The sequence below is a fragment of the Ipomoea triloba genome, chromosome 9 (genome assembly GCF_003576645.1).
Source record: "Ipomoea triloba cultivar NCNSP0323 chromosome 9, ASM357664v1".
Classification (NCBI taxonomy): domain Eukaryota; kingdom Viridiplantae; phylum Streptophyta; class Magnoliopsida; order Solanales; family Convolvulaceae; genus Ipomoea; species Ipomoea triloba.
In genome coordinates this window covers 25,870,970-25,897,664 of record NC_044924.1, presented here as the reverse complement: position 1 = coordinate 25,897,664, position 26,695 = coordinate 25,870,970, and the positions used below count along the sequence as shown (strand labels likewise).

Below are 26,695 nucleotides of genomic sequence, written 5' to 3'. Positions count from 1 at the left end.
TGGAGCAAAATTTGTATCAGATTTTTTTACTATATGACATGACAATATAATTCTTTTAACTTATTGATTATCATAAATTGAAGGATCCTACTTAATGTTTAAAAAAAAATTAATTTGAGAAGAAAAAGTCTATAACAAAATATTTGACAAATTATGTAAAAGTTAATAACTTTTTGAATATCAATACTTTTAAAGATTTTCTAGAAGTCTCGGTCAAATATTTACAGATTTTTAAAGACTCTTTAAAAATCTGAATGGATACTAATAGACTTTTAAATAGTTTTTTTTTTTTTATAAATTTAACTTGGTAGGGAGATACCCACATAGGTTCTGGACGATTTTAACTAGGATTGTACATGAATCGCCACGATGGGCATTCCATCCTATCATTATCTAAAAGTTTACATATACTATCCGGAGGATCTGCCAAAATGTGGATGCCTTTTGGGTAATCTTTAGACAATCTTGCCAATTGGTCCGCTACTGAGTTGAGCTCTCGGGGTACTGTTTCTAGACTCCATGATTCCACATTGCGTAATTCCTTCTTGCATGCTTTTAGAATATTCCCTACCACCTTGTTCGTGTTGAGGACGCCTATCACCTCACGTGCTAATTTGCTAATTTCTTTATCAATTGTTGCTTTGGCCGAGTGGTTAAGGCGTGTGCTTGCTAAGTACATGGGGTTTCCCCGTGAGAGTTCAAATCTCTTAGGCGACGTCAAGTTAACTTTTAAATAGTCTTTAAACGTAACATAAACTTGTTGGGTTATCTTAATTATATATTTTTTTATTTTAATATCAAGACAATGGTAGCCAACTACCATGTGGTGTGATGACATTCTGATTACCATTCCAAATGAGTAATCATAGTAAAATATATAATCAATAAAACAATGGGAAAAGGGTCAAATAAGCCTTCAAATTTTACCCAAAAGTGCAATTAAGCTCTCAAACATTCAAAAAGTTCAATTAAGTACACGAACTTATCATTTTGGTACATTTAAACCCAGATGACCAGTTGTTCACCTGAAAAAACAGGTCATAAGTTTCTGACCAACATTCCGGTGGCCGGACTTCTCCAACCAACAGCCGTCTTCTCCACTGGAGAAGTGGAGAAGACTAAGCCTCTTCGTCTGCTTCGTCTTCTCCGGCGGAGAGGATTAACAGCATGTTTGGTATATGAAATCCAAAGCTACAGAAATTTCCTTCTCGAACTGGTGAAATGATCCGCTCTCAAAATTCATTTTTCGAAGTTTACACAACCCCTCTCCCAACTCCATCATCGCACCTTTGTGATTTTGCAACAAATAAAAAACAAAACAAAAAATTTTCTATCACACATGAAGCCATATCTTAGTAATTTTCTAATTTCACCCTTCATCAAATGGAAAGTGACCACTTTCAATTCGAAAGCCAGCCATCAATGATTCGATTCAAATAATATTGAAGACTTTATTAGAGGAAAATAAACTTGATTGAAGAGGTGATGGAAGCCGACGACGCATTGCAGAATGGCGTGAAAAAGGGTTCGAGAAGGGTCATATGAGGAGTGCCACATATTCGAACCGACCTTCGTCGTCGTCCTCCTCCGCTTGCCGGAATGTTGGCCGAAAAATTATGACCGGTTGTTTCATGTGAACAACCGGTCATATGGGTCTAAATGTACCAAAACGATAAGTTCGTGTGTTTAATTGAACTTTTTGAATGTTCGAGAGCTTAATTGCACTTTTAGGTAAAGTTTGGGAGCTTTTTGAATGTTCGAGAGCTTAATTGCACTTTTAGGTAAAGTTTAAGAGCTTATTTAATCCTTTTCCCCAAAACAAATAAATATGATACATATCGTATTAATCTATACTCTTATGTTGTTTTCTCTATTGACGCCTCAAGGGTTATCATGTCGTCTTTTAATTATTGTTCAATTAGTTTGGTCCCTAGATATGCTAATCTAGGTGCACACACTCTTGCTTCCTCGGCCTTTTCACATGCTAACTCGTTGTATTGCGAATCAATTCCACCAGACTCTATCTCTGTTTTGATTTAATCTACCGTTTTTGGTTGGCTTTCAAAAAAAAATGATACATATAATAAACTAACATAAAATAAATACTTTATAATAATTATAATTAAAATGACAAATATAGTAAAGATGCATGAGAATCTTAGATAACCTAAAAATTGAGAGGGAATCACATTCCTTTCAAAATTCAATATGGAGGGTATGTTGCATCCATTAAGAAATGTTATATTTTATTAGGAAAGTAAGATAGCATGAACCAAACATGGGAATATAAGATTTGGAATGTCACATTCATTTGGTTATGTTGTATAACTTGAACCAAACATTAAAAGTCCATACAAATCCAGATTAAATACACTGCGAATAACCTTATAATGGCAAATTTTATTTTGGACCGTGTTCCACATAGCAGCGTGGACCAAGTAGAAAAATGACGTTGTTTGAAGGTTTTTTTTTTTTTTTTTGTTTTTTTTGTTAACAATGATAGATGACAAATTCTGTTATGCTCCATGTAGCAAACTCTCTCACTGTTCAGTTTCATTTTATACACCTTTTAGTTTTATTTCAGCACCATTAAAATATGATTATAATTTAACTACAGTTTCATTTGACAATATATACTAAATATGTGAGACCTGCTTTTTTTTTTTTTTTTTAAAACAAACATGCATTACTTAATTAGAAAATCCAAACGGATTACATCATAAATAAAAAGAGGGGCCGAATCTACACACTCTCTACAATCAACAATGAACACGGGTTCACTAGCTAGCTTATGGGCTGCCATGTTCGTAGATCGCTTAACAAACACAAAGCTAATACAATCAAAGTCATTAGCTATTTTACGAATGTCCTCAAGAATTAATCCAAAAGAAGAATTAGAATCAATGTCCTTCAAACCTTGAGTGACTATAAGGGCATCTGTTTCCACTAGGACTTTATCAATATTCTTCTCCTTGAGCCACTTCAATTCAAAGCCTCCCTTATACTGGTAGTCTCTACTAGTTTTGATTGATAAATAATCCATACCACTTAAGCTCCCTAGCAGTTACGAAATCCCCCCTTGAGTTGCGTAGAACACAGCTTAGATCTGTAACTCTGTTAGTCGTATTGATAGCTGCATCCACATTAAGCTTATACCAGTCTTGGGGAGGTTTCTCACATCTAACTTGCTTTGGTTGAGATACGGAGCTTCTGTTGTTCCTTTGTACCAAGTTCCAGGCCTCCAGAAAGTCCCTTCCATCACCATGTGGGGTTGTATTGATATGTTATTCCAGACTTTTTGGTTACGCAGTTCCCAGATTTTCCAACATGTTACTAAGAGCTGAAATAGAGAGATTTCATCCATATTCTTAACATTCTCTGTAATCCAAACTAGTAGGTAGTGCCCAACCACATATATATAGTATATATAAGATATACCAATATGTAATCAAGGGCTAGTATAGCTTAAATGGTAAGTTTGTGTTATATTGATGAAATGGTCCAGTGTTTGAACCACCATGTAGGCTTTGATGAATTTCTTTCAAAACTTATAATATCAATAATGTGGCTTTTTTTTTTTTCCTTTTTTTTTTCCATTTCTTAATATCAAAAGTGAGAATTTTAATTGAATTTTCTATTTGTAATATTGTGATTTTTTTTTCATTTCTTAATATTAATAGTGAGATGAGTGAAATTTTGTTTTTAGCATTTTTTAAAATATTAATAGTAAGAATTCTAATTGAATTTTTTATTTGTAACATTGTGACTTTTTTTTTAATATTAATAGTGAGATGAGTGATTTATAATGTGTTTTCCAGTCAAACTATTTTTTCTGATTAATTACGGAGTATGTTTTATATTTTATTTTAAATATTTTTATCTTGATGTATTTCGGATTTTCATCTCTAGTTAACAATATCTATGACTCGATCTCTAAGTGTTTCATTTTTTAAAAAAGAATATCTCATTAGTTTATCTTTCGCCCCCACTGAGAAAATTTTCTGGATCCGCCACTGCTAATAGGTAAGGGTCCTATTAAACTAGAAGATTATTTAAACCCCTCCACCAATTCCTAGCAAAGTCACAATAGATGAGGAGATGTTCTACTATCTCTAGATGCTTTAGACACAAGGAGCATAGTGTGGAGTAGGGAACATATCTTATTTGAAAATTGTTTGCTATTGGTAAAATTCTAGAACATGCTTGCCAAATAAAATTCTTCACTTTTGGAGGAACTGCCAACTTCCAGATTTGCGTCTAGCCAAAGCCATCATCATGAGGAATTTCACCACATAAGAATCTATAACAAGTCTTGACCGAATAAGTACCTTTTTCTTCTCCATTCCAAATGAGCTTGTCTTCACATTTGTTGTTAGGTACTGGTATACTTAGAATTTGCTCCCTATCTTTTGATTCAAAAATATCATTAAGAATTTCTTTGTCCCAATTGTTACCTTGCATGTTGAGGAGAGAGGTCACCTTGATGTCTTGGAGATAGTTCGGTGTTGGAGTCTTTACATAGTGAGAGTTTCTTTTTGAGAGCCAAGGATCTTTCCACACTTGTATCTTTTCACCATTCTAATCCCTACTCACCATCTATAGTTTTCCTTGAGAACAAATTGTGTTTCCAAGATGTTACTCCACACAGATGACGTGTTACTTCTAATCTTAGCTTCCAAAAAGTGAGAGTTTTTATAGTATTTAGCTTTGAACACCTTTGCTACTAAAGAATTAGGATAGTGGATATGTCTCCATGCTTGCTTACCCAAAAGGGCTAGGTTGAAAAGTCTTATTTTCCTGAATCCCATTCCACCATTTGCTTTTGGTTTGGACAGAGCCTCCCAATTTTTCCATCTTATTCCTCTCCCTTCAGACTGATTTCCTTTCAACAAAAAACCATTCATAGCAACCTCAATTTGATTACATAGAGTATGCAGGAGAAGGAAAATACTCATTGCATAGGTTGGGATAGATTGAAGAACATTCTTAATAAGAACCTCCCTTCCTGCTTTTGATAAGAACCTGCTGGTCCAACTTTTGATTCTCCTAAAAACCTTCTCCTTAATGAAACCCAATATCTCAGTTTTTTTTTTCTACCAATAAGAGATGGTAGACCTAAATATTTCCCACTCAACCCTTTAGAGATGTTAAGAATTTCAGAGATAACCTCCCTTGAGGTGTTATCCACATTTCTACAGAAAAATAAGGAGGACTTAGAGAGATTTATAGATTGGCCAAAGACACTTTCAAACTTAGATAGAACAGATTTGACAATACTAACTTCCAGGGAGTTAGCTCTATAGAAGATATAGCAGCTATCTGCATAGAATAGATGAGAAATTCCTAGGGCACCTTTTGCAATAGAAATACCATAAATATCCCTTGCTAAAACCTCTTTATTGATCAACACACTAAGGCACTACATAACAAGAATAAAAAGGTACAGGGATAGAGGATCACCCTGTCTCAAACCCCTCCTATGCAGAATAGGCCCAAGACACTAACCCTCAAGGATAATAGAGTAATAAACCGACCTCATACACACAAAAATCATATTTATAAACTCCTCACCAAACCCAAACTCCCTTCTACCAAACTCCAATTCACTCTATCATATGCTTTACTCATATCAATTTTCAGACCCACAACCCCACTCTCCCTTGGGTTTTCTTATTAAAAACGTGATGAGTTTCATGAGCAAGAAGTACGTTGTCGGTAATTAACCTACCCGGGACAAAGACACATTGAGCATCAAATATAAGGGCATTAAGGAGGGGTTTCAATCTGTTAGCAAGGGCTTTGGCTAGGATTTTATAGAGAACATTGCAAAGAGCAATCGGTAGTGTAAACAGGGTTGGCAGTTTTTGGGATGAGGGTAATATAGGTGGAGTTGGTTCAGGGGAGCCCATCCGGGCATGGGGATTTGTCTGGCTTCATGTAAAAAAGAACAGCCTTAATCTTCTCATTAGATAATTTCCTCAAAAGATTAGCATGCTGGATGCTATCAATTTTAGAATCTAGAATATCCAGTACAATTTGAAAATCACTACCTTCTTCAGAATATAAAGACTGAAAGTAATTTACAAGCATACTATTTAGATCGTTACCTCTTTCAGCTCAGCCTCCATGTTCTTTTTTTTTTAGTCTGAGAATTGTAAGAAATAAAACTGAATGAAGTACATAAAACATAGGATCTAACCTCCAGCCATAGCTTTAGATTGATGAAGAATATGTGATCACGGGACTACTGCAACAGAGTAACAGTATCGTTTCTCTCACTTTCTCAACCCTCTCTTTGATGGTGTAGAGAATGAACAGTGAGAGGACCAAGGGTACTTATTTATACTAACCATATGCCATCAATATGGTAATATATCCCTCCCCAATTATATTTTCAATCACAATAATTATTTACCTTAATTAACAAAAGTTGATATGGAAGTTATGCACCATATAATTATATTACCTATATTATAATAATCTAATATTGGTAAGTGTTACAAGAATATGATTCTTGGTACGTCTTCGCCTCACATCATTGTGGAAGAAAGTAGTGTTTTGATCGCCATCTCTTAGCCATAATTCCTTGGCTTTTTACTTCCATAAATCATTTTGATGTTGCAGAGCCCTCATATGTTGGAACTGGGTTTTCTTAAACAAAACGCACCCTGTAGCATTTGTTTTGTTCTTCAGTAAATTCATTTGTTTATCCTAATATTCAATTCTGCGTTTGAAGTTCCTTGTGAAAGCTTTTCCCCATTTCCAAATCGCGTCACTACACTGCTCGATGCACCCTATGATGTCAAGACCACGCGATAAAAACCAACTATTAATAACCACTTCTTGGTAGTGATCTTCCTTAAGCCAGAGATTCTCGAATTTAAAGCGATTGGGATGGAGAATTGGTGCAGAATGTTCCACCATGAGAAGAATTGGGGTATGGTCACTTCTTGAAGTGATGATTGAGCAAGCCCTAGCTTCCCTGAATTTATCCCTCCACCCATCTAAAACCAGAACCATATCTAACTTTGCTTGAATCCACTAGTTTCCCTCTTGATTTCTCCCAAGTAAATTGATGTCCTTCGAATGAGAAGTCCGATAGACCACTTTGTTGTACCGCGTCTCTAAATCCTTCCATTAACCAGTTGGGTTGTGGCTTGCCTCCTTTTTTCTCATTAGAACTAAGGATGTCGTTGAAGTCCCCCACCACTGCCCTTGTTAAGCTACTTTGATTCGACAATGTTTTTAGGAGATTCCATCCCAATTCTCTTGCATTTCTGTCCGGTTCTTCGTAGAAACCTGTTAATCTCCACTTCTTATGATCCTCCCCGTTAAATATTTCCATATCAATATGCTTGTTAAAATAAGACTTGATTGAGACCATTGGGCCCTTCTTCCATAGACATACAATCCCTCCACTGTGACCCCTGCTATTGACCACGAACATGCATTCAAAGCACACTTTAATTTTGATGGGCTCTATTTTGTTACTACACACTAATGTTTCAACAAAAAAATTAACATCGGGCTTTTTAGAGTGGATGAGATCCACCAGAACTTAAACTGACATGGAATTGTCCAAACCACGACGGTTCCAAGATAAGATTTTCATTGTCTAGGTGTGCTTGACAGTCAAGACCCACCTCTAAAAAATTGGCAAGATCATTTCCACTTTCACCTTGATCTACACTCATGGTCTCAACACAAGGCCCACTACCACAAGCTTCTTTTCTCTTCTTATTTTTCTCTCCGAGAAGCAGGCCCAAAATGGATGTTTGGTTTTGAATATTGGAGCCTATTTCAATCACCTGTTCATTAATGCTACTAATATTGCAATTAATGACCGTGTCACCCTTGCTATTGTCTGTCTGTCTGCTGCATATTGACCCCTGGACATTAAGGAGGCTTGCATGATGTTTGTCTAACCCGTACCTCATACCTCGATTCTGTTACCTCATCCTTCTTCTAGTTTGGTTCTCCAGCAACACTTCTAGCAGCTTGTTTCAACCTGCTTGGAAGTTGAGATAGAAGCCATCGATTTCCCTCGCTAAGCTCCCTCGTAGCAATTGCGCATAGTTCAGGCCCATAAGCTTTTTCCAACTCCGTATTCTTAGTGTTGAACTGCATGGGGCAATACTTTTCCGCATGGCCTAATCTTCCACATACAAAGCAGAAAGTAGGTAGCCTTTCGTATTTGCATTCGAGCCAAATACAATCTCCTCCTACTGGTTTAATTTTTACTATTTTCCTCAATGGCTTAGTAATATCCATGCTCACCCTAACCTTGATGAACGCATTCCATGTACCATCAAACCTATCCAGGTTTGCTTTGAAGAATTCCCCCAAGTGTGTACCAATGGTTTTAGCTATCTTCAAGTTTGAGTACTTTTTAGGGATCTTGTGAATCTGAACCCAAATTAAAACTCAAGTTTCGAAAAATCAACATCGTAGGGAGACTCATTGTTTTCGAACCTACGGAGGACTAGAAGATTCTATTCATAAGACCATGCCCCATCGTCTAACACTCTCTGCATATCCTTATCGTGACTAAAATAGAAAATGTAGAGGGTTGGTGATATTTCTTTCACCATCGTGCCCCTTCCAGTCTCCATATTGACACCGATATTTTCTTCATATAGTTGAACTTAACCTTCTTATCCGTAATGAGGGAGCTAACCAGCATAAAACTTTCAGTGTCAGAGTCGTCGTCTTCCTCATTTTCCATATTAACTTCAATGTCTTCCTCATCATAGATGCTAATAGTGGAATATTGTTCCTCAAGCGCCTCCTTTCCTTTACTTGAAGCCATGTAGACAGGAACAAAGGTTTAAAAGATGAAAAGGAGGTTGATGGGTAATAGGAACAGGAAATAGCAGTAAGGTTACAAGATTGACAAACTACAGTGAAAACACAAAAACAAAGCAAACCGCAAAACAAGTAAGGTATCAAATATCAATGCTTCATTAAATAAAAGTTCGCCAACGAACTTTAATGATAGTCATAAATGCAGAGGATGAAAGGAAGATTGAAACAAAACTTATGCAAGGTTGTTGGTCCCAAAAGAGATGAAGTAAACTTCTAGAGAGAGAGAAGGGGGGGGGGGTGAATAGAAGTTTACACCAATTTGAATTTGGTAAGCCAAAAGTTAAAACCACAACACTCAACGGCGCCTCCACCGCCGCTCAACGGCGCCTCCACCGGACCACCGCTCGCCGCTTCCTCTATTGTTACGTGGGAGTTTGTATCACATGCGTTGTTGTGCCCATATTTTGAATATAATTGTGCAAGATGGATTAAAAGTGATGGGTGATGGAATAGAAAGGGTGAGAGATAGTGTTTCTTATTGGGTAGCCACACCAAAAAGGATTGAAACTTTTAGAGAAAATGTGAAGCATTTGGGCATAGATAGTACTAAACAATTGGTGCTTGATTGTAAAACTCGATGGAATTCGACATATTTGATGCTTAGTGTTGCATTGGAATATAAGAATGTTTTTATGCGTTTGAAAGAACGTGATACTATGTTAACTTGTGCACCCTATGATGAGGATTGGGAGTTTGCTAAGGAAATTTGTGAAAGGTTGGAGTTGTTTTACACGGTCTCAAATAAATTTTCAGGGACTAATTATCCAACTTCTAATATCTTCTTTCCATTGATGTGTGAAATCAAGTTTGCTTTGCTTAGTTGGATTGAATGTTCTAATGTGGTTGTTGCAAATATGGCTAGAAGTATGTTGTTGAAATTTGATAAATATGGCTAATGTTCTTGACCCAAGATATAAGTTAGATGTGGTGGAGTTTTTTTTCCCTAAATTATATGGAAACAATGCTCAACAAGAAACAGATAGGGTTATGAAGTATTGTGTGAATTTGGTGAAAGAATATCAAAAGGATCCTCAAGCTACCAACAATAATGCTCAATTTGATTCTGAAATCTCAGTGGAGAGTGGATCTGAAGATGAGGTTTTTTTTACTTTTGGATTTGATACATATCAGGGTAAGAGTAGTTCTACAAGGAGTTTGAAATCAGAGTTGGACAAGTATTTGGAAGAAGAAAAAATGCCAAGACAGGATTCTAAGTTCAATGTTTTAATTTGGTGGCAAGGTGTTGGACTTCGTTATCCAACATTGCGAAAGATTGTAAAGGATATCTTAGCTGTACCTATTTCTACTGTGGCTTCAGAATCAGTTTTTAGCGCTGGTGGCAGGGTGGTGACACCACATCGAAGTAGGCTTCACCCGAAAATGTTGGAGGGGTTAATGTGTTCGCAAAGTTGGTTGTTAAAAGATGTCAAAGGCCAAGGTAATCAAATTTTATTAAATGAAATTTATATATTGTTTTATGATATTGTATGTAATATGTCACATATTTATTGTTTATTGTAGTGCCTACTTGGAAAGATGCATATGGTACAATTTTTTATGATTGTGGGATTAGTCCAGAACATTTGAAGAGCTCGAGGTGTATATATATATATATATATATATATATATCTTTTATAATTATTCATATATTATGAAATTGAATGGATTAACTTAAAAATATGTTTGAACAATTAATTAAATTATTTGTTTTCATATTGGAGAAGAAGATGGTGAAGAATGAAGATTGAAGAATGAATATTTGAACTTTGAAGAAGATTGTGAACAATGCTTTTGTTGTATTGTTATTGTATTATTAGACTATTTGCAATTTGGACTATTTGAAGAACATTTTACTTTTGGACTATTTTTAAGAGCAAATTGTCATTTTGGTCCACTGAGTATAGGGGTCCTATTAATTTGCATCCACGACTTTCAAAAGTGTTAATTACATACCATGACTTTTCAATTTGTATCAATTTTGGTCACTCCCGCCAAATTGGCGGCCAAATGTCGCCGGATTCTCTTAATCCCTCCGTTCCGGCTTAATATAAGGGGCAAAATTGTACTTTCCACTGTCTAAAATAACCCAACCCAACCCCTATCCTCAAACTCGGTTCAGCTTAATCCATCGAACTTTTGACCCGGATTTTCTTCTCTCTTCGTTATCTTTCTAGTCTGTTGTCTCCGCCGTTTGAGGCGGCAGTGGGGGTAAATAAACTTTTGTAGGTGGAGACACTTGGGGAAGCTGGGGAATAGGGAGGAGATGATTTCGGCGGTTTATCAATGGTGGAGCTTCGTTGGATCCCGACAAAAAGAGACCCAGAGAGGTAACCGGATCGGCCGCTGTCGCCGACGAAGACGACGTTTCCATCGCCGGAAGAACCAGAAGGAGTGGGAGCTTATGATTGTTGGTGGTTAGGAATGGCAACGGGGCGGGGAGGGGTATCCCCGTCCCCGCCACCCTGATTGTACATTTAAAATTAAAATTAAAATTAACAATATATACACATTACAATTAACATTATATACAATTATACACATTAAAGTACACAAATTACAGATTGTACATTTAAAGTATAAACACAGTATAACATATTATATACATTACATTTAAAGAATACAATTATACAAAGGTAAAACCTATAAACACAAACAATATAAAAACTATAAACACAAACAGTATAAAAACTATAAACAGATTTAAAATAAAGAATACATAACTAAAATAAATAATGGACTAATGGTTATTTTCTATAATTTTATTATTTTCTATGCTAATTGCCATAACTAAAATAAATAATATATATATTTTTTATTTTTTTTTTAAATTCGGGGACGAGGTCCCCGTCCCCGATCCCCGCAAAATTTCCCCATCCCCGTCGGAGACGGGGCACATTGCCATCCCTATTGGTGGTTATGACGATGGGTTTTTAGATATTGCTAAAATCGGAGTCGGAAGCTAAGGACTGCCGGCGCTGGAAGATCTCTTGACGACAACTCAAAGCTCGAATCCGCCGACAAAGAATGGCACTTCCATTTTAGAGTAGAATTCTGCCACTAAGCAACCTAGCTATGGTGGCCCACTTATTGTTGAACCGGGTTTGGGGGATAGGGGTTTGGGTTGGGTAATATTGGAGAGTGGAAAGTACAATTTTGTCCCTTATATTAAGCCGGAACGGAAAGATTAAGAGAATCCGGCGACATTTGGCCGCCAATTTGGTCGCAGTGACCAAAATTGATACAAATTGAAAAGTCATGGTATGCAATTAACACTTTTGAAAGTCGTGTATGTAAATTAATAGGACCCCTATACTCAGTGGACCAAAATGGCAATTTGCTCTATTTTTAAGTTGTATTTGTTATTTTTGGATTGGAAATTTGGAATTTAAACTTCGGTAGTCGGTAGTTTGTATTTTTAAAATTGTTATTTTTTATATTTTTTAAAAAAATTTGTACAAAATAATACTTTGACTAGGAGTTGACCGCGTCCCCGCCAAATTTCCCGCGGGGACGGGGATGGGGAATTTTCCCCCATCCCCGCCGGGGACGGGGTCAGGGTGGCGGGGACGGGGTCGGGATACCCCTCCCAGACCCGCCCCGTTGCCATTCCTAATGATGTGGGATAAAATCATGAGTTACCTTCATCATTTAAATCACAAAAAAATATAAAGGCAAAAGGGTCAAATAGACCCATGTACTAACACTGATTGTTCATCCAGCACCATGAACTAAAATATGGTTCATCTAAGTCATTATACTCCTAATTATTTTTCATCTAGCATTTTTAGCCCATTTCTAACAAGTAACTCATCTAATTTTTAATTACAGTGTACTGCACGACTGTTTGTGTATAGTGGGATATTCAAAGTTGTTCGGCAATGAAATTACATGAAATTCGATATATTAAAATTAAATATAATAACTTAAGATATATATTATATTGGGTAAATTTTATTATTTTTTAAAAAATAATTTAATTTTTATATATCAATTTTCATAGAATCTCATTATTGAACGACACTGAATACCCCGCTATACATATACAGTACACTCCGCTATACATACACAGTACACTGTAGTTGAAACTTTATATAGCAACTTTGATCTCTGCCCTATTTCTTTCCAAGAAATCATCCAAAAATACAATATCTTAAGTTATTTAATTATTCAAAAATATTAATTTATTTTTAAAATAAAATAAAATTTACCCAATACAATATATCTTATGTTATTATAAAAATAATTTAATTTTCATATATCGATTTCCATGAAATCTCATTGCCGAACGATAGTGAATACCCCGCTATACATACACTCATGTAGTTAAAACTTTATATAACAATTTTGATTTCTACTCTATTTCATTGCAAGAAATTATTTTTTTCATTAATGAAATATTGTAGAAATCATCCAAAACATCCATATAAATAACATGTCATCATATTTTCTAATTTTATTTTTCCATGTCATCAAATTAGATGGGTTATTTGTTAGAAATAGGCTAAAAATGCTAGATGAAAAATAATTAGGAGTATAATGACCTAGATGGACCATATTTTAGTTTAGGGAAAAGTGTCAAATCAGTCCCCTAAGTCAACCGAATAGTGCAATTGGCCCTCCTAAGTTAAAAAATCTCCGATTAACTCCCCTAAACCGGTAAAAAAACTCAATTAGTTCCTTTTGCTCCCAACCCAGCCGGTTAATGCTGACATGCCGCACACGTGGATTAATTCTTCACATTTTATCCTAAGTGGAATTTCCTACTTATTAATGTGTGTGTGTGTGTGTGTGTGTGTGTGTATATATATATATATATATATATATATATATATATATATATATATATATATATATATATATATATATATATATATATATATAAAATGATGAATTAAATCCCAGGAAATCCCCAAATTAGTCTAGGAAACCCTTCTCACTTCACGCACTCTACTCCGCTGCCTTCGCATGTCTACAATTGGACAATTTCCTCCAAATATCTCCACGGATTGACATTAAACAGAGACTACGAACTTCAAAAGCTGTTAAAGAGGTATGAATCTATTACCTAGTACTAGTTAAGAATTGATTTTGGTTTCATTTGGGGAAAATTCGTTGGGTAATATGTGTTATGAGTGTTGAAAATTTTGATGGTAAAGTGGAAACATTGTATTACTCTAACCAATTTGTTGTTCGTATGCTGTTGTGGTCCCCAAGATGCCCCACTTTTTGTGTTGTAAGAAGTGTGTGAATGATATGGGTCCCTCTTTGTAGTTGATAATGGAGACATAGTGTGTTGTTGTGGTCCCCTGCAATGTTTTTAATTTTTTCAACACAGATAAGAGATGGTGAAGGGCAAAAAGTTTATTCTGTTTTGCTTTTTTTTTTTTGCAGGGTAGTTGGGTGTTTTTTTATTGTCCCCAACTTTGTACTTGAACCATACTCCCCTTTATTTTATTTTGTTTTTGTTTCTTGTCAATGGATCTATATGTTGCTTTTGTTGCTTGTCAATTTTATAGGGGATTGTTTATGACATTTTTCCCTAAAATTATAAGAGTAGTAGCAGTAGCTATGTCACTACCAATTATTGGGTGTGAGTGTATGCATTTCTGGGCTTAGTAAGAGCATTTATTTTGTGTGTGTGTATATATGATATATATCTATTTAGTATCACTGTATATATCTTTGATCTCAATACAAACACACTAGGGGAATAAATGGGAATAATGATGCATATATATACTATTAGCTAAATGGGAATAATGATGCAGTATGTATTATGCTATTAGCTAAATGGGAATAATGATGCAGAATTTATGTTTATCATCAATCAAGAACAACATTTGCTATTATATCATTTTGTGCATTCTGCATATAGAAGAATCTAAGTAGTCAGCGGTTCATAATTGAGTTATTTTAATTTGTTTATATGTTATTATTGTGGTCCACACTAAAGTACATAATTATTTGTTTTTATAGGATGTTTGACGTAGTTGAGTTAAAGATTCATCATGGAGGTAGCTTTGAAAAAAATCCAAGGTTATCATACATAAATGGTGAGGTAGAAGTCATTAATATTGACCCAGATAGAATTTTCTCCCTTCACCTAATGAAATATATTAAAGAAGACAGATATGGACAAGTAGTTGGGCTTTACTTTAAGAGAGTAGAAGAGGCTATGGAGATGCTTCAACTATTATATGATAATTGCAGTACATTAAGAGCAGCTAATTTGGCACGTAGATATGGTAAGATAGACATTTATGCTGACCATGGGATTCAAGAGGCAGAACTAGTTCCTAATTTGTTTTTACCTTCCTCTGCACCTGAGTGTGATGATGGTGTAATAACTCAACCTGAAAAAGAAGTTGCAGCTGAGTGTGAAAATAATTGTGAGGCAGATGATGAACCTATAGATGACAGTGATGCAGAAGACAGTTGTGATCCCTTTCTATCAGATGATGATGATGAGGTAAGGGCAACTAGGAAGTTTGGGACTCAACAAGCTGAGGAAGACATTGATGGGGCTGGAAATTCACCTAATGATGAAGACATTCATGGGGCTGAAAATACAGATAATGAAGAAGGTATGCAGCAAAATGGAGGTGATAATGGTGGATGTGAAGACATGGACCAAGCAACATTTGGTGAAGATTATGACTCTGATGACCCACCAAGTTATCATACAGACAATGAGGATAATTTGAATGATGTAGGTGACCATTCGAGTAAGTGTAAGTTTCCCTCGTATAACCCACAAGCTTATCCACCAGTTCTGGAAGCAGGCTTGCTGTTTGAAGATAGCAAACAGTTTAAACAGGCCATAATTGCTTATGATGTCTACACTAAGAGAGATCTTAGATTTACTAAGAATGAGGCTAGTAGAGTCAGGGTTAAATGTGTGGAGAACTGCCCATTTTACTGTTGTGGTCGTTGCTACAGCAAAGAGATGTACCAACTTACTTATTCTCAGGCACTTGAACCAGTAAATGGAGAGTTATTCTGGCCAAGAACTCAATGTGAAGATATTCAAGCTCCTATACCAAGGAAAATGACAGGGCGCCCCAAGAAAAGAAGGAATCGAGAGGAAACTGAGCCACGCCATACAAAGACCAAAATGTCTAGGAAAGGAGGAACAATAAGTTGTTCCATGTGCAAGGAAATCGGACATAATAAGAGATTTTGTCCAAAAAAAAACAGTTGCAGCGGGAAGTGTATCATTGAATGTAAGTGTTACTAAAACTTGTGTTCATTTTTTACACTATTAACTATTAAGACTTTTTTTTTTTGGGTTTTATTACAGCATGGCCAAGCAGCAGGGGAATGATCTTGGAAAAAATAGACTAGCTGCAGATGGTGTTGAACTGATTTTTGCTATGTAGAATGTAGTATAAATTGTAAAATTGATGTTTTTTGTCAAATGACTTTTGCTAGGCTACTGTGAAATGGTTTTTGTAAAACATTTATACTGCATTCTAAATGCTAGGATACTGTCAAATGACCATTTTTGTAAAACAAGCTACTGCATTCTGATTACTAGGCTACTGTCAAATAGCCAACATGCTACTGGATTCTGGCAACTGATTTGTATAAATGGTTTTTGATTGGTCATTAATGTATGAAACTGTCAATCAATTTGAGCATTATTATGAAGTGATTTGTATGAGACTCATTTGAGGACACCTATTTATGCATTATTATGAGAAAACCCTTCCATTTGAGCATTATTATGAATCTTTCATATATGTATTTCACCACACTCATTTCTAATCACAATTTCATTTCATCATACTTAGTATAGAATGAATAAATAGAAGGAAAAACTCATACAAACTGTTTCTAAAATGAAAAAGAAAAACTCATACAAACTTGTAACAATAAGAACTCATATGCATTTCATCATACTCATTGAAGCAAGTTTTCATTTTATTCCATAAACCGATACAATTAACCTTACTTCAACATAGGAACATATTCAAAATTTACACTCTTGTGCTGAAAATTACTCAATAAGTAGATTCCTATAACTATTAGGATAACAAACACCCAAATTTTCTTCAAATCTTTTCTTTCCACGGATTGAACTTCCAAATCCCTTCGTAGGTGTTTGATTTCATCTTTCAATTCCAATATCAAACTTTTCAACTCATGAACTGATTGAGTACTCCCATCATTCAAAACTTCAACTGTAGCCAATATGTCTTCTTTCCAAACAAAAAAACCACATCCTCCATCCTGTAAAACACAAATGATAAAAATTCAAATACACAAATGAATTAAGGGGAAAAAAATACACTCAATTTTTCACAAGCATATTTTTAACACAAATAAATTACGAACACATGACTAAATGAAATACACCCACTGATTTATAAGTGCAAATGAAATAAAAAAAACAGTCACCCACCACATAATTCATATACTATACACAAAATACTAACCTTATATTTTTGACACCCAAAAAATTTTTGCCCACTATCACGTAAATGACACAATGGAGCTTTCAAACCACAACGACAATAGATTGCTGGTTCATAATGGAGATTTGGCCTTGAAGAAGTTGATGAAAATGGTGATGCACTCCGGCAAGAAGAAGACATTTTTGGTTGAGCGAATGACCGACTCCACAATCCGAAAAACAAGGAGCAGAATAACAATTTGGAAAATCGACCAAGTGATTTACGTGAAGAGAGCTTACGTTTATTTGGGAGATGAAGAGATCCGACTATGACGAGAGCTGATGAAGAGATCTGACCGTGAAGAGAGTGAATGAGGATGATAGGGTTTCCTGGAGTCTCGTGGTTTAGTTTGGGGTTGGGAAATAAATCAGTGTTCACAATATATATAAATATATAATATATAATATATATAATATTAATATAAAATGTGAAGAATTAATCCACGTGTGCGGCATGTCAGCATTAACCGGCTGGGTTGGGAGCAAAAGGAGCTAATTGAGTTTTTTTACCGGTTTAGGGGAGTTAATCGGAGCTTTTTTAACTTAGGGGGGCCAATTGCACTATCCGGTTGACTTAGGAGACTGATTTGACACTTTTTCCTTTAGTTTATGGTGCTAGATAACAATCGGTACATGACCTATTTGACCCTTTTGCCAAATATAAAATCAAAATTTTGTGAGTGTGGAGAAAATTGAGAGTGAGAAGTAAATTTATTTTCCTTCATCATATTTAATTTTTCAATTCTTGAAGTCTGCCTGGGCTTCTTCTGTCAGGTTCGACTGCAAAAATAAAGGGCAAACAATTACTCGTATAAGCGAAGGATATCTGATGCATTGAGCATCGCTGCCGGGCTTGCGCTAACAAAAACCTTTGGTTCTCCATCCTTAGTTCTTCGCGAAAGGTTTGCGTTACCCTAATCGATTCGGCTTGTGATTTTATTAATTTTTCACAGTACCCTTTGGATATTCGGATTCCTCTCTGCAAACACTAAGTTTTTTTTTTTATGGATAACTATGGTATGTGATGCGGCTTTGGTTAGGGTGATCTTGCTTGTTACAGCTTTCTTGTTGCAATTCTCTGCTCATTATAGATTCCATTAACGAGTAATTGTGTGCCACCTTAACTATTTTATTGCACTGAGATGGATATTGGTCGGTGATGATCTGTGCTATATGAATCAATTTTGACTTCTTTCAATTAAGGAAAGGTTGTAACCCATTCTGCATTTTGATTCGTTTATTGTTTATTTACATACAAGTCAAGGTGCAGCTACTAGAGAAATGAAATTAACTTCAAATGTAGAAAATTTTCTTATTCATTCCGTGGAATTGCAATTCCTAGGGTATTCCATAGTTTGTGGAATTGTAATTTCATGGTAAATTACTATTTTGCCTTTGTTATTACTTATTACTTATTATTATTATATTATTATTATATAAGGACATATTAGTCTTTATTCACTTCTTTCCTTTCAATTTCCAACCATTCTATTGCTGCTTACCGAACAATGTAATTTGAATTCCATCTTATTCTTTTCCCACGGAATTACAATTCCTTTCCCTCTTGACTCCCTCCTTACAACCAAACGCCCAAACTGGAAGAGTGGTCACATATTTGATGAGAAGACCCATCTGAAAAGATGGGGTTCACATCAAGAAAATACTTTGTCCCTCCTTTAAATCTCTGTTTTAATACCCACATATATCCAAAGGAAATTTAGTTGTCTAACTCTGGTTATTCAACTTTTGGCCTACCAGATGGGGTCGGGGGTCTCTCGATTTAATTCCTTAGAATGTGTCTAAATATTGATGAGCTGCGTCCATCATGTATCCAACAGGTGTTGGGTTATTAGAGAGTAGGACTCCCATCCATAAGTGTATTTAGGCAGTTTGTGTTAGACAGAAATTAGCTAACCATTTGCTACTGTCAATGTTGATAAGTAATGAAGAATGAGATTATTAAACTGAATCCTTGCTCTCATCTTCCTTCTGCTTGCACATGGTCCAAATTAAGGGTCAAATGGTCTCGCATTGTAGAGCTATATGGTGTGTTTGAAAATTTACTTTTCACTTAAGATATGCTGCTTCTATTTCCCCGAGGACACTACAGATAATATTGTGTATGGTAAAAGTTGGAAGGCTGATGTTTTATTAGTAGCGCTAGCCTACTTGTTTGTTAATGTTTGCTTGATTCTGTTTCAGTATATTGTAAAATGCATGGTAGTCTCATCTCATTTTCATAATGACCTTTAAGATTTGCTTGCTAATGCTTTATCCCTCCACATTGAATGGTTGATGTATTTTCTCTCGTCTTGGTAATTTGAATTTAGTTCTCTATGTTGGCTTAAAACATATATACTCTGGACCGAAGTATCAAATTGGTTGTTTTCACATTTCTATGGTATTGATTTTAATAATTATTTCAAATACACATGGATAAATGTCTTATGAAGTTTCAGTAGTTCTCTCTGTGTCTCCAACACACTCCAACCCTCACTTTCTTTCCTTCCTTCACCATGTAAAAATCGCGCCTAGGCGCCAGCCGGCTGCCTGGATTATAACCATAATCAGTGGTTTAGGCGGCCGATAGTTATTGTTAGTTTTTTTTAATGGGTTATTTCGCTCAAAACGATATTGTTTTGCGTGAAATAACCCTAAATCGTTCAAACCTTAGATGTTTTTTAGGTTAATATTTAATATTTTAGTATTAACTATTAAAATATTAAATAGTTTAAAATTATCAAGTTTTTAAAAAATAAAAAAATTAAAACGAAAAAGTAAAAGAAAAAAAAAAGGCCCCCTAACGCCCTAGGAGCGCCTAGCAATTTTTCAACCATGTGTATCATTTCTTGTAATATAATATTATAATGACTTTGATTGGATTCTTGAACTAAATTAACCAATTTTTTACTTGAAGATTTTATATAGCATCTGAATAGCTGATTGGGAAACAAAAATATGTGATGGTTTCTCTCGCTCTCTCAGCAAGGCTGCAAGATTATTCTTTTACAAAGTGAATATCACCTCACATCCAAAATTGCCCTCTGCATTTCTACTTCTCCACAAGCATTTACGCAGAGTTTCTGATACCCGCTGAAGAGGTCATGTTTGTTAGATGCACTGCTCTATACATCCGTGCAAAGTGTTCTGTTAAACAACGAATGCCCATAAACTGTTCGAAAAAATTTCTGACTGAATTTTTCTTCTGAATAGTTGAATTTTAGCCGTATACAAAATAACCACTGCCCTAAACTTGTTTTAGAATTGGATTGCACATGGTGTCTACCGTGAACCCTGAATTACTTTGTTGCTTGCTGTAAATTAAAGAAAATGTTGCTGCATTTATGTTTCACAGTAGGGAGTAGTTCTTATTTTAAAGAATAGCTGAGTATTAATCTCGGAGTATCTTTTGACTTGTTTCAGAATCGTGTCTGTTGTTGTTGACATGACAATAAGATGGCCAAGGCTTCTAACACCAACACAACTCTCACGGATCATTCAGAACCAGAAGAACCCACTAAGAGCGCTTGAAATATTTAATGAAGCGAAATATCGATATCCAAAATACCATCATAATGGTTCTGTTTATGCGACCTTGATCAACTTTTTGGGAAGCTCTGGTCGGCTGACTGAGATGAAACATGTTATTAACCAGATGAAGGAAGATTCGTGCCAGTGCCATGACTCGATCTTTGTGAGCGCTATTAAAAGCTATGCAAAAGCCAAATTGATTGATGAGGCTGTTTTGCTCTTCAAAAGCCTTCCAAGCTTCAATTGTGTGAATTGGACTCAATCGTTCAATGCCTTGTTGGAAATATTAATAGAAGAATCTAAGCTGGATCTTGCATATCACCTCTTTCTTGAGAATTCAAGCTGTTGGGAAGTGAAGTCTCGGACTTTTTCCTTGAATTTGCTGATGGGTGCCCTTTGTCGAATGAAAAGATCTGATCTTGCTTGTCATATATTCCAAGAGATGAATTACCAAAGCTGCTATCCTGACAAGGGAAGTTATAGGATTTTGATGAGCGGACTATGTCAAGAAAAGAGGTTCAATGAGGCTATTCATTTATTGTACTCTATGTTCTGGAGGGTTTCACAAAAGGGCAGTGGTGAGGATGTTGTGATATATCGAACACTTTTGGAAGAATTGTGTGATAACGGGGGTGTTGATGAGGCAGTTAATATTCTTTCAAAGGTCTTGCATAAAGGTCTTAAGGCCCCTAAGAGACACCGCAAGCATATTGATCTCACTCAGTGCCATGACGGAGCCGATATAGATAGTTTGAAGGTACTGATCAATGACGCATTAATCAAAGGCTTAATTCCAAGTTCTGAGAGTTACAGGGCAATGGCAATTGATTATTACAATGGAGGCAAGATTGATGAAGGTAACAAAGTGTTGAGCGAAATGTGTAATAAGGGCTTTAGACCATCGGTGGAAATTTATGAAGCTAAAGTAGCTGCGTTATTCAGAGAACATCGAGTCAATGAGGCGGTGGAAGTTGTTGACCAGGACATGGCAGGTAACAATTGTGCTCCCAGCATTTTTCTGTATAATGCTCTTATAAAAGGCTTGTGTGATGAAAGAAAATCAGATTTAGCCCTCAAGTATTTGGAGAAGATATCTAGGCAGGTAGGTTGTGTTGCTAACAGGGAGACTTATGAGAATTTAGTGGATGGGCTATGCCATGAGGGTAGGTATGCAAAAGCAAGTCTGGTGATGGAGCAAATGTTGAATAATTCCTATTGGCCTAGAGTTCAAACTTTTAATGCTCTTATCCCAGGTCTTTGCTTGGTAGATGACTTACACAAAGCAATTATGTTGTTAGAGGAGATGATTAGTCAAGCTAAGATACCAGAACCTTCAGTTTGGCTGTCATTAGTAGCTTCTATTTGCCATGACACTGCTGAAAATCCTGTTCTTTATAGACTAATGGAAAAATTAATAAGGCCTTGACAATGCCTTTATTTAAAGGGTTCTTTCTTTTTATACCATACTTTGATCTTTACTTTATGCACTGTCCTTCACTTTACTCAACTGATAAGCTGTAGTCAAGTGTCTTCTCCCGGGGATGACAAGGGAAATCCGCAACCATTATCTATGGGTGTGCATTGAATAAAATCCCGCCTTGTGACCCTAGCCGGTAAAGGGTTTTAGGAAACTCGCAACCACTATCTGAAGGTACTAGGTAAACCTCGCATTGTGACCCTAGCCGGTAAAGGGTTTTAGGGAAACTCGCAACCACTATCTGAAGATATGCACTAAGTAAACCCCCCATTGTGACCCTAGCCGGTAAAGGGTTTTAGGGAAACCTGCACCACTACCCCGAGAGTGTGCACTGGATAATCCCGCCTTGCGACCATAACAGGTAAAGAGTTTTAGAGAAACTAGCCTAGGTTGCCTGTAACTGACTGCCTTAAGCCAAGAGTTCTAGAATTTAAACTCGTGATCTTATAGTTACAAATTTGTATCCTTAGCCATCTTAACCGGGGTTACCCCCAAATTTCTTCTTTCAATTCCATGCAACCTTTATCTGTTATGAATTAATATCTCATCTGTTCTCTTAAAATCCTATTCTGCCTTTCCCTTAAACTATCATTCTCTAGTTATTAGTAGTTTTTTTATTCTGAAAAATTCAATGGCACTGTTTGGTAACATAGTTAGTTTATTATTTAATTTTAACTTATTTAAACACTACTAGCAGTTTGAATTGGTTAAACAACCAATATAAGTACTTGATTAATTAGTTTTTTCTAACAGTTTATTGTTCCAAAACGCTAAAATTAAAAAATTTGTTCAAAGCAGCTTTTTCGATCATCTTTTTGAGAAAGTCACTTTGCATGTAATCAACTATCAGCTAATAACTAATTTCCCAAACATTTTTCTACAATCAGCTAATGCTATCAACTAATCAACCTCACTAACTCAATCAGCTAACAACTATTTACTAAACACCCCAATATCATACTTTATAGCTAGTTTCGGAAGGCTACCTTACCCAATCATCATTGCATGGACCATGGTCCACATAGTTGTGCGGACCATAAATAAAAAGTACATTTTTAATATACTAAAAGTATATTATTTTAGAGTACATTATTTAAGTATTAAAAGTACATTATTTTATATATACTATGAAATAATGTACCTCTAATACAAAAATAATGTACTTTTAGTATAATAAAAATGTACCTTATATTCATGGTTCATATAGCTATTTGTGGGGAAGAATTTCGAGAGAACTCGGGTTCGATCCACACAAGTGACGATTCTCCTTGGGCCAGCTCTCGTGCCTCTCGGAGCGAACACGAGTGAACCCGGACTGTTAAACGGACGGAGAAAGACCCGGTGAATTTACCAAAAAAAAAAAAAAAAAAGTGGTCCACACATAATAATTTGCCCAACCTTATCATACTGGTTAAAACTATCAAAATGGTTTCTCCAATTCATATAATTTTGGTAGTGGAGTTTTGGTGGACAAGCAAGCCTATGGCAAGTGCACTCTCAATAGAGGATGGTGTGTACCCTTCTTACATAGTTACATATATATGAGGGATTGAGTGGACAACCGTGAGGACTACTATTCTCTATTGTCTTGTGTGCATATGACTTTGAACTCTCATGAAGTATTATGTGTTCATCAATTCCCTTGAGTTGAATGCCTAGTTGACATGGTTACGGTTGGTAGTTTTATTTCATTGCATAAGTTTGCTTGGGGACAAGCAAAACCTTGAGTGTGGGGAAGTTTGATAAGCTTAATTTCTAGACATTTTTTAGAGTAATTTTAGTAATTGTTTTGCATTAATAAATTAAATTTTAGTGTTGATCTTATTATAAATACCTTATTTATTTATAAGTTACTACTTTATATTGGTTTTAATAAATATATTAGGCTAATGTTGCATTTTTATTAATATAAATAGGAGTTTTAGTTTAACTATAATATTAAATTTATTTGGTAGCTCTATACGTTTAGTTTTAAATTAGTAATTTAATAATTAGGTTTAATTATTAAGTTGTGTCATTAGATTATAGTTTTCTTTCCTTTTAACTTTATTTTGTTTTATTTTATTTTCTTGCTGTCTTTGAGGGTTTCTGCGCAGCACTCAACAAACAAAAGGGAAAGAAGGAAAATTAATTTTTTTTCCATTGGGTTCACTGGAATTCACGAAAGAAAAGGGAAAAAAAAGGGGGGGGGGGGGGGTTAAGTTTGGTTTTGGGTGCGGCAGAACGCGGACGAAGAGAAAGGAGGGAAGGAGGAGGAGCAGCATGGTACGGACATAGGATCATCGGCGAGGAAATTCCAACGAAGAGGAGAAGAGATTCGAGACTTCACCGCAGGAGATTTCCGAGCTTAGGACGCGGCTCTCGTTCCTTTAGGCTTGAATTTCTTTCTTCTGTCTCTACTTTTACTCTTGTTATTTTGTTAGATTAAATTTTCAGATTAATATTTTCTTTTGATATGCTAAATTTCTTGAACAGTTTATGCATTTAATTATGATTAGTGGCTAAAGTTTTAATTATGGATTTCGATTAACTTAGGATTCAATTAATTGACTATTCTTCATGTGTTGATTCTTCCAATTTCAATTAAATAGTTGAATTGTTATTATATTTATCTTATGTATTTTAGTTGTGGTTTGTGTGATTGGCCATTGCATATTTCCATTTTTAGGGTTTATAAGAATAACTGACAGGTGAATTATGAACCTGGACCTCGTAAGATAAACACACTTGACCTAAACTAGACATAGCTTTAGGTATTTGTGGTGAGTTTTGGTTGTTGTTTAATGGGTTCAATTAATGTTGGTGAGATATCGACGGATGATCACAATTAATTGAATACAACCTAGTAGCTCGACGGAGTATTAGGATATAAATGGAGCAATCATCACTATAATCACACAAATCAGTACTTAGGATGGTTAGTTAATTATATAATAGGTGAACCCAAATCCCTAGTCTTTTCTCAATTAGAAGTTTTCTTAACTTTTAAACTCATAAATATTTTTTTTATTACATGAATTTCTGTTATTAGTGTCTTGCTCTTATAAACAAAATTGGTTATTCAAAACAACAATTAATTGTGTTCTTCGTGGGATCGACCCTGGAATACTCCAAGAATTTATACTGTGATTGACTATGTGCGCTTGCAGAAAATATCAATCACCATAGTCAAACCTTTCATATTTCTAACTCACCTTTGAAAAAGGGAGTTTGAATGAAATAACACACAAAGTGTTTGTTGAATTGCCTTATATAATCAAATTGTCGTGAGAATAGGACTTGATTAGTTGATAGTCCAATCGATGGTTGAACACAATCATTCATAGAAATGGCGTTGTTTTGGACCAATGTATGGAACATGTTCCATTGTATACTGAATGCCTTATAAGTTATAATTAACCCATTTATCATATTTAGGGTGTGTTTGGTTCGCACATAGATGGGTATCAAATGTTTGGTAATGGTAATGAGTTTTGGTGAAAGTATGGTGGAATATGAATTATTATTAATAGTTGGGAAGATGAGGAAGGGAAATGAAACCCTTATTTTATTAAAGAATGAGTTTTGCAATTAATAGAGTAATCAAAATTCATAGCATAGTGTTCTAAAAACCTGCAAGAATAACAATGACTTTGATACAAATTTTGAACATTATCAACCAAAGACACCCTTAATGCCAAAAACTTGTGGTTTAGTGGCACCCGATTGCACCCTCACATGGGAGGGGGTGGGTTCGAGCCTCAATGGAGGCTGCTATGAGCAATACTACATTGTAACAAAAGACACATTTTTCAATACTTGAAGTCTGCCTGGGCACTCAATGGTGGGCAACTTGGGCACCAACATCAAAACAAAATATGTAACACATGTGGCAGCTTTGGCAGCCAAAAGATGTAACACATGTGGCTGTCACACATGTGGCAGCTTGGGCACTAGCTTTGATGTAACACATGTGGCAGCTTTGGCAGCCAAAAGATGTAACATATGTGGCAGCTTGGGCACCAGCTTTGGCAGCTTGGGCAAAAGATGTAACATATGTGGCAGCTTGGGCACCAGCTTTGGCAGCTTGGGCACCAACATCAAAACAAAAGATAAGATGTATCGTGGTCGAAAGGGCTCAATGGTGACTCGAAATGGCTCAATGGTGACTCAAAATGTCATGGCCGTTTGTTCACATGACATGATGTCAATGATTCTTGCATATTTGTAGATGCAATAACAAAACCTAAACATGGATTTCCTATGTCTTCCCAATGTATGATATTGTTTTCTTCTTCTTCATCTTTCTTTTTTTAAAAAAAAAAAAAAAAGAAGAAGAAATGAGTAAATTACTTTGTTGAAAATTATAAATAGGTTATTAATTATGT

At 35.5% G+C, this 26,695-nt stretch overlaps 2 protein-coding genes and 1 non-coding gene across 5 annotated transcripts; 2 read left to right on the top strand and 1 right to left on the bottom strand.

Annotated features, from left to right (window-relative positions):
- The first annotated feature begins 635 nt into the window (after positions 1-635).
- TRNAS-GCU lies at positions 636-717 on the top strand. Its single transcript has one exon. It is a non-coding gene; the product is annotated as a tRNA-Ser (tRNA).
- A 16,040-nt stretch (positions 718-16,757) lies between these two features.
- LOC116028441 lies at positions 16,758-17,565 on the bottom strand. Its single transcript, XM_031270157.1, has 2 exons — positions 17,304-17,565; positions 16,758-17,097 (listed from the first exon to the last, which is right to left on the bottom strand). Exons 1-2 carry the CDS (start codon positions 17,460-17,462, stop codon positions 16,816-16,818), a joined length of 441 nt encoding a protein of 146 aa, XP_031126017.1. The 5' UTR covers positions 17,463-17,565; the 3' UTR covers positions 16,758-16,815.
- A 447-nt stretch (positions 17,566-18,012) lies between these two features.
- Positions 18,013-24,870, top strand: LOC116031015 (pentatricopeptide repeat-containing protein At1g05600). 3 transcript variants are annotated; one of them, XM_031273446.1, is made up of 3 exons: positions 18,013-18,222; positions 20,744-21,843; positions 24,551-24,870. In XM_031273446.1, exons 2-3 carry the CDS (start codon positions 20,766-20,768, stop codon positions 24,754-24,756), a joined length of 1,284 nt encoding a protein of 427 aa, XP_031129306.1. In that variant the 5' UTR covers positions 18,013-18,222; positions 20,744-20,765; the 3' UTR covers positions 24,757-24,870. The 3 variants fall into 3 exon arrangements, with proteins under 3 accessions (XP_031129306.1, XP_031129305.1, XP_031129304.1); XM_031273445.1 differs by lacking the exon at positions 24,551-24,870 and adding an exon at positions 20,238-20,421 and having other exon boundaries at positions 20,744-22,300; XM_031273444.1 differs by lacking the exon at positions 24,551-24,870 and having other exon boundaries at positions 20,744-22,300.
- The last annotated feature ends 1,825 nt before the right edge of the window (positions 24,871-26,695 follow it).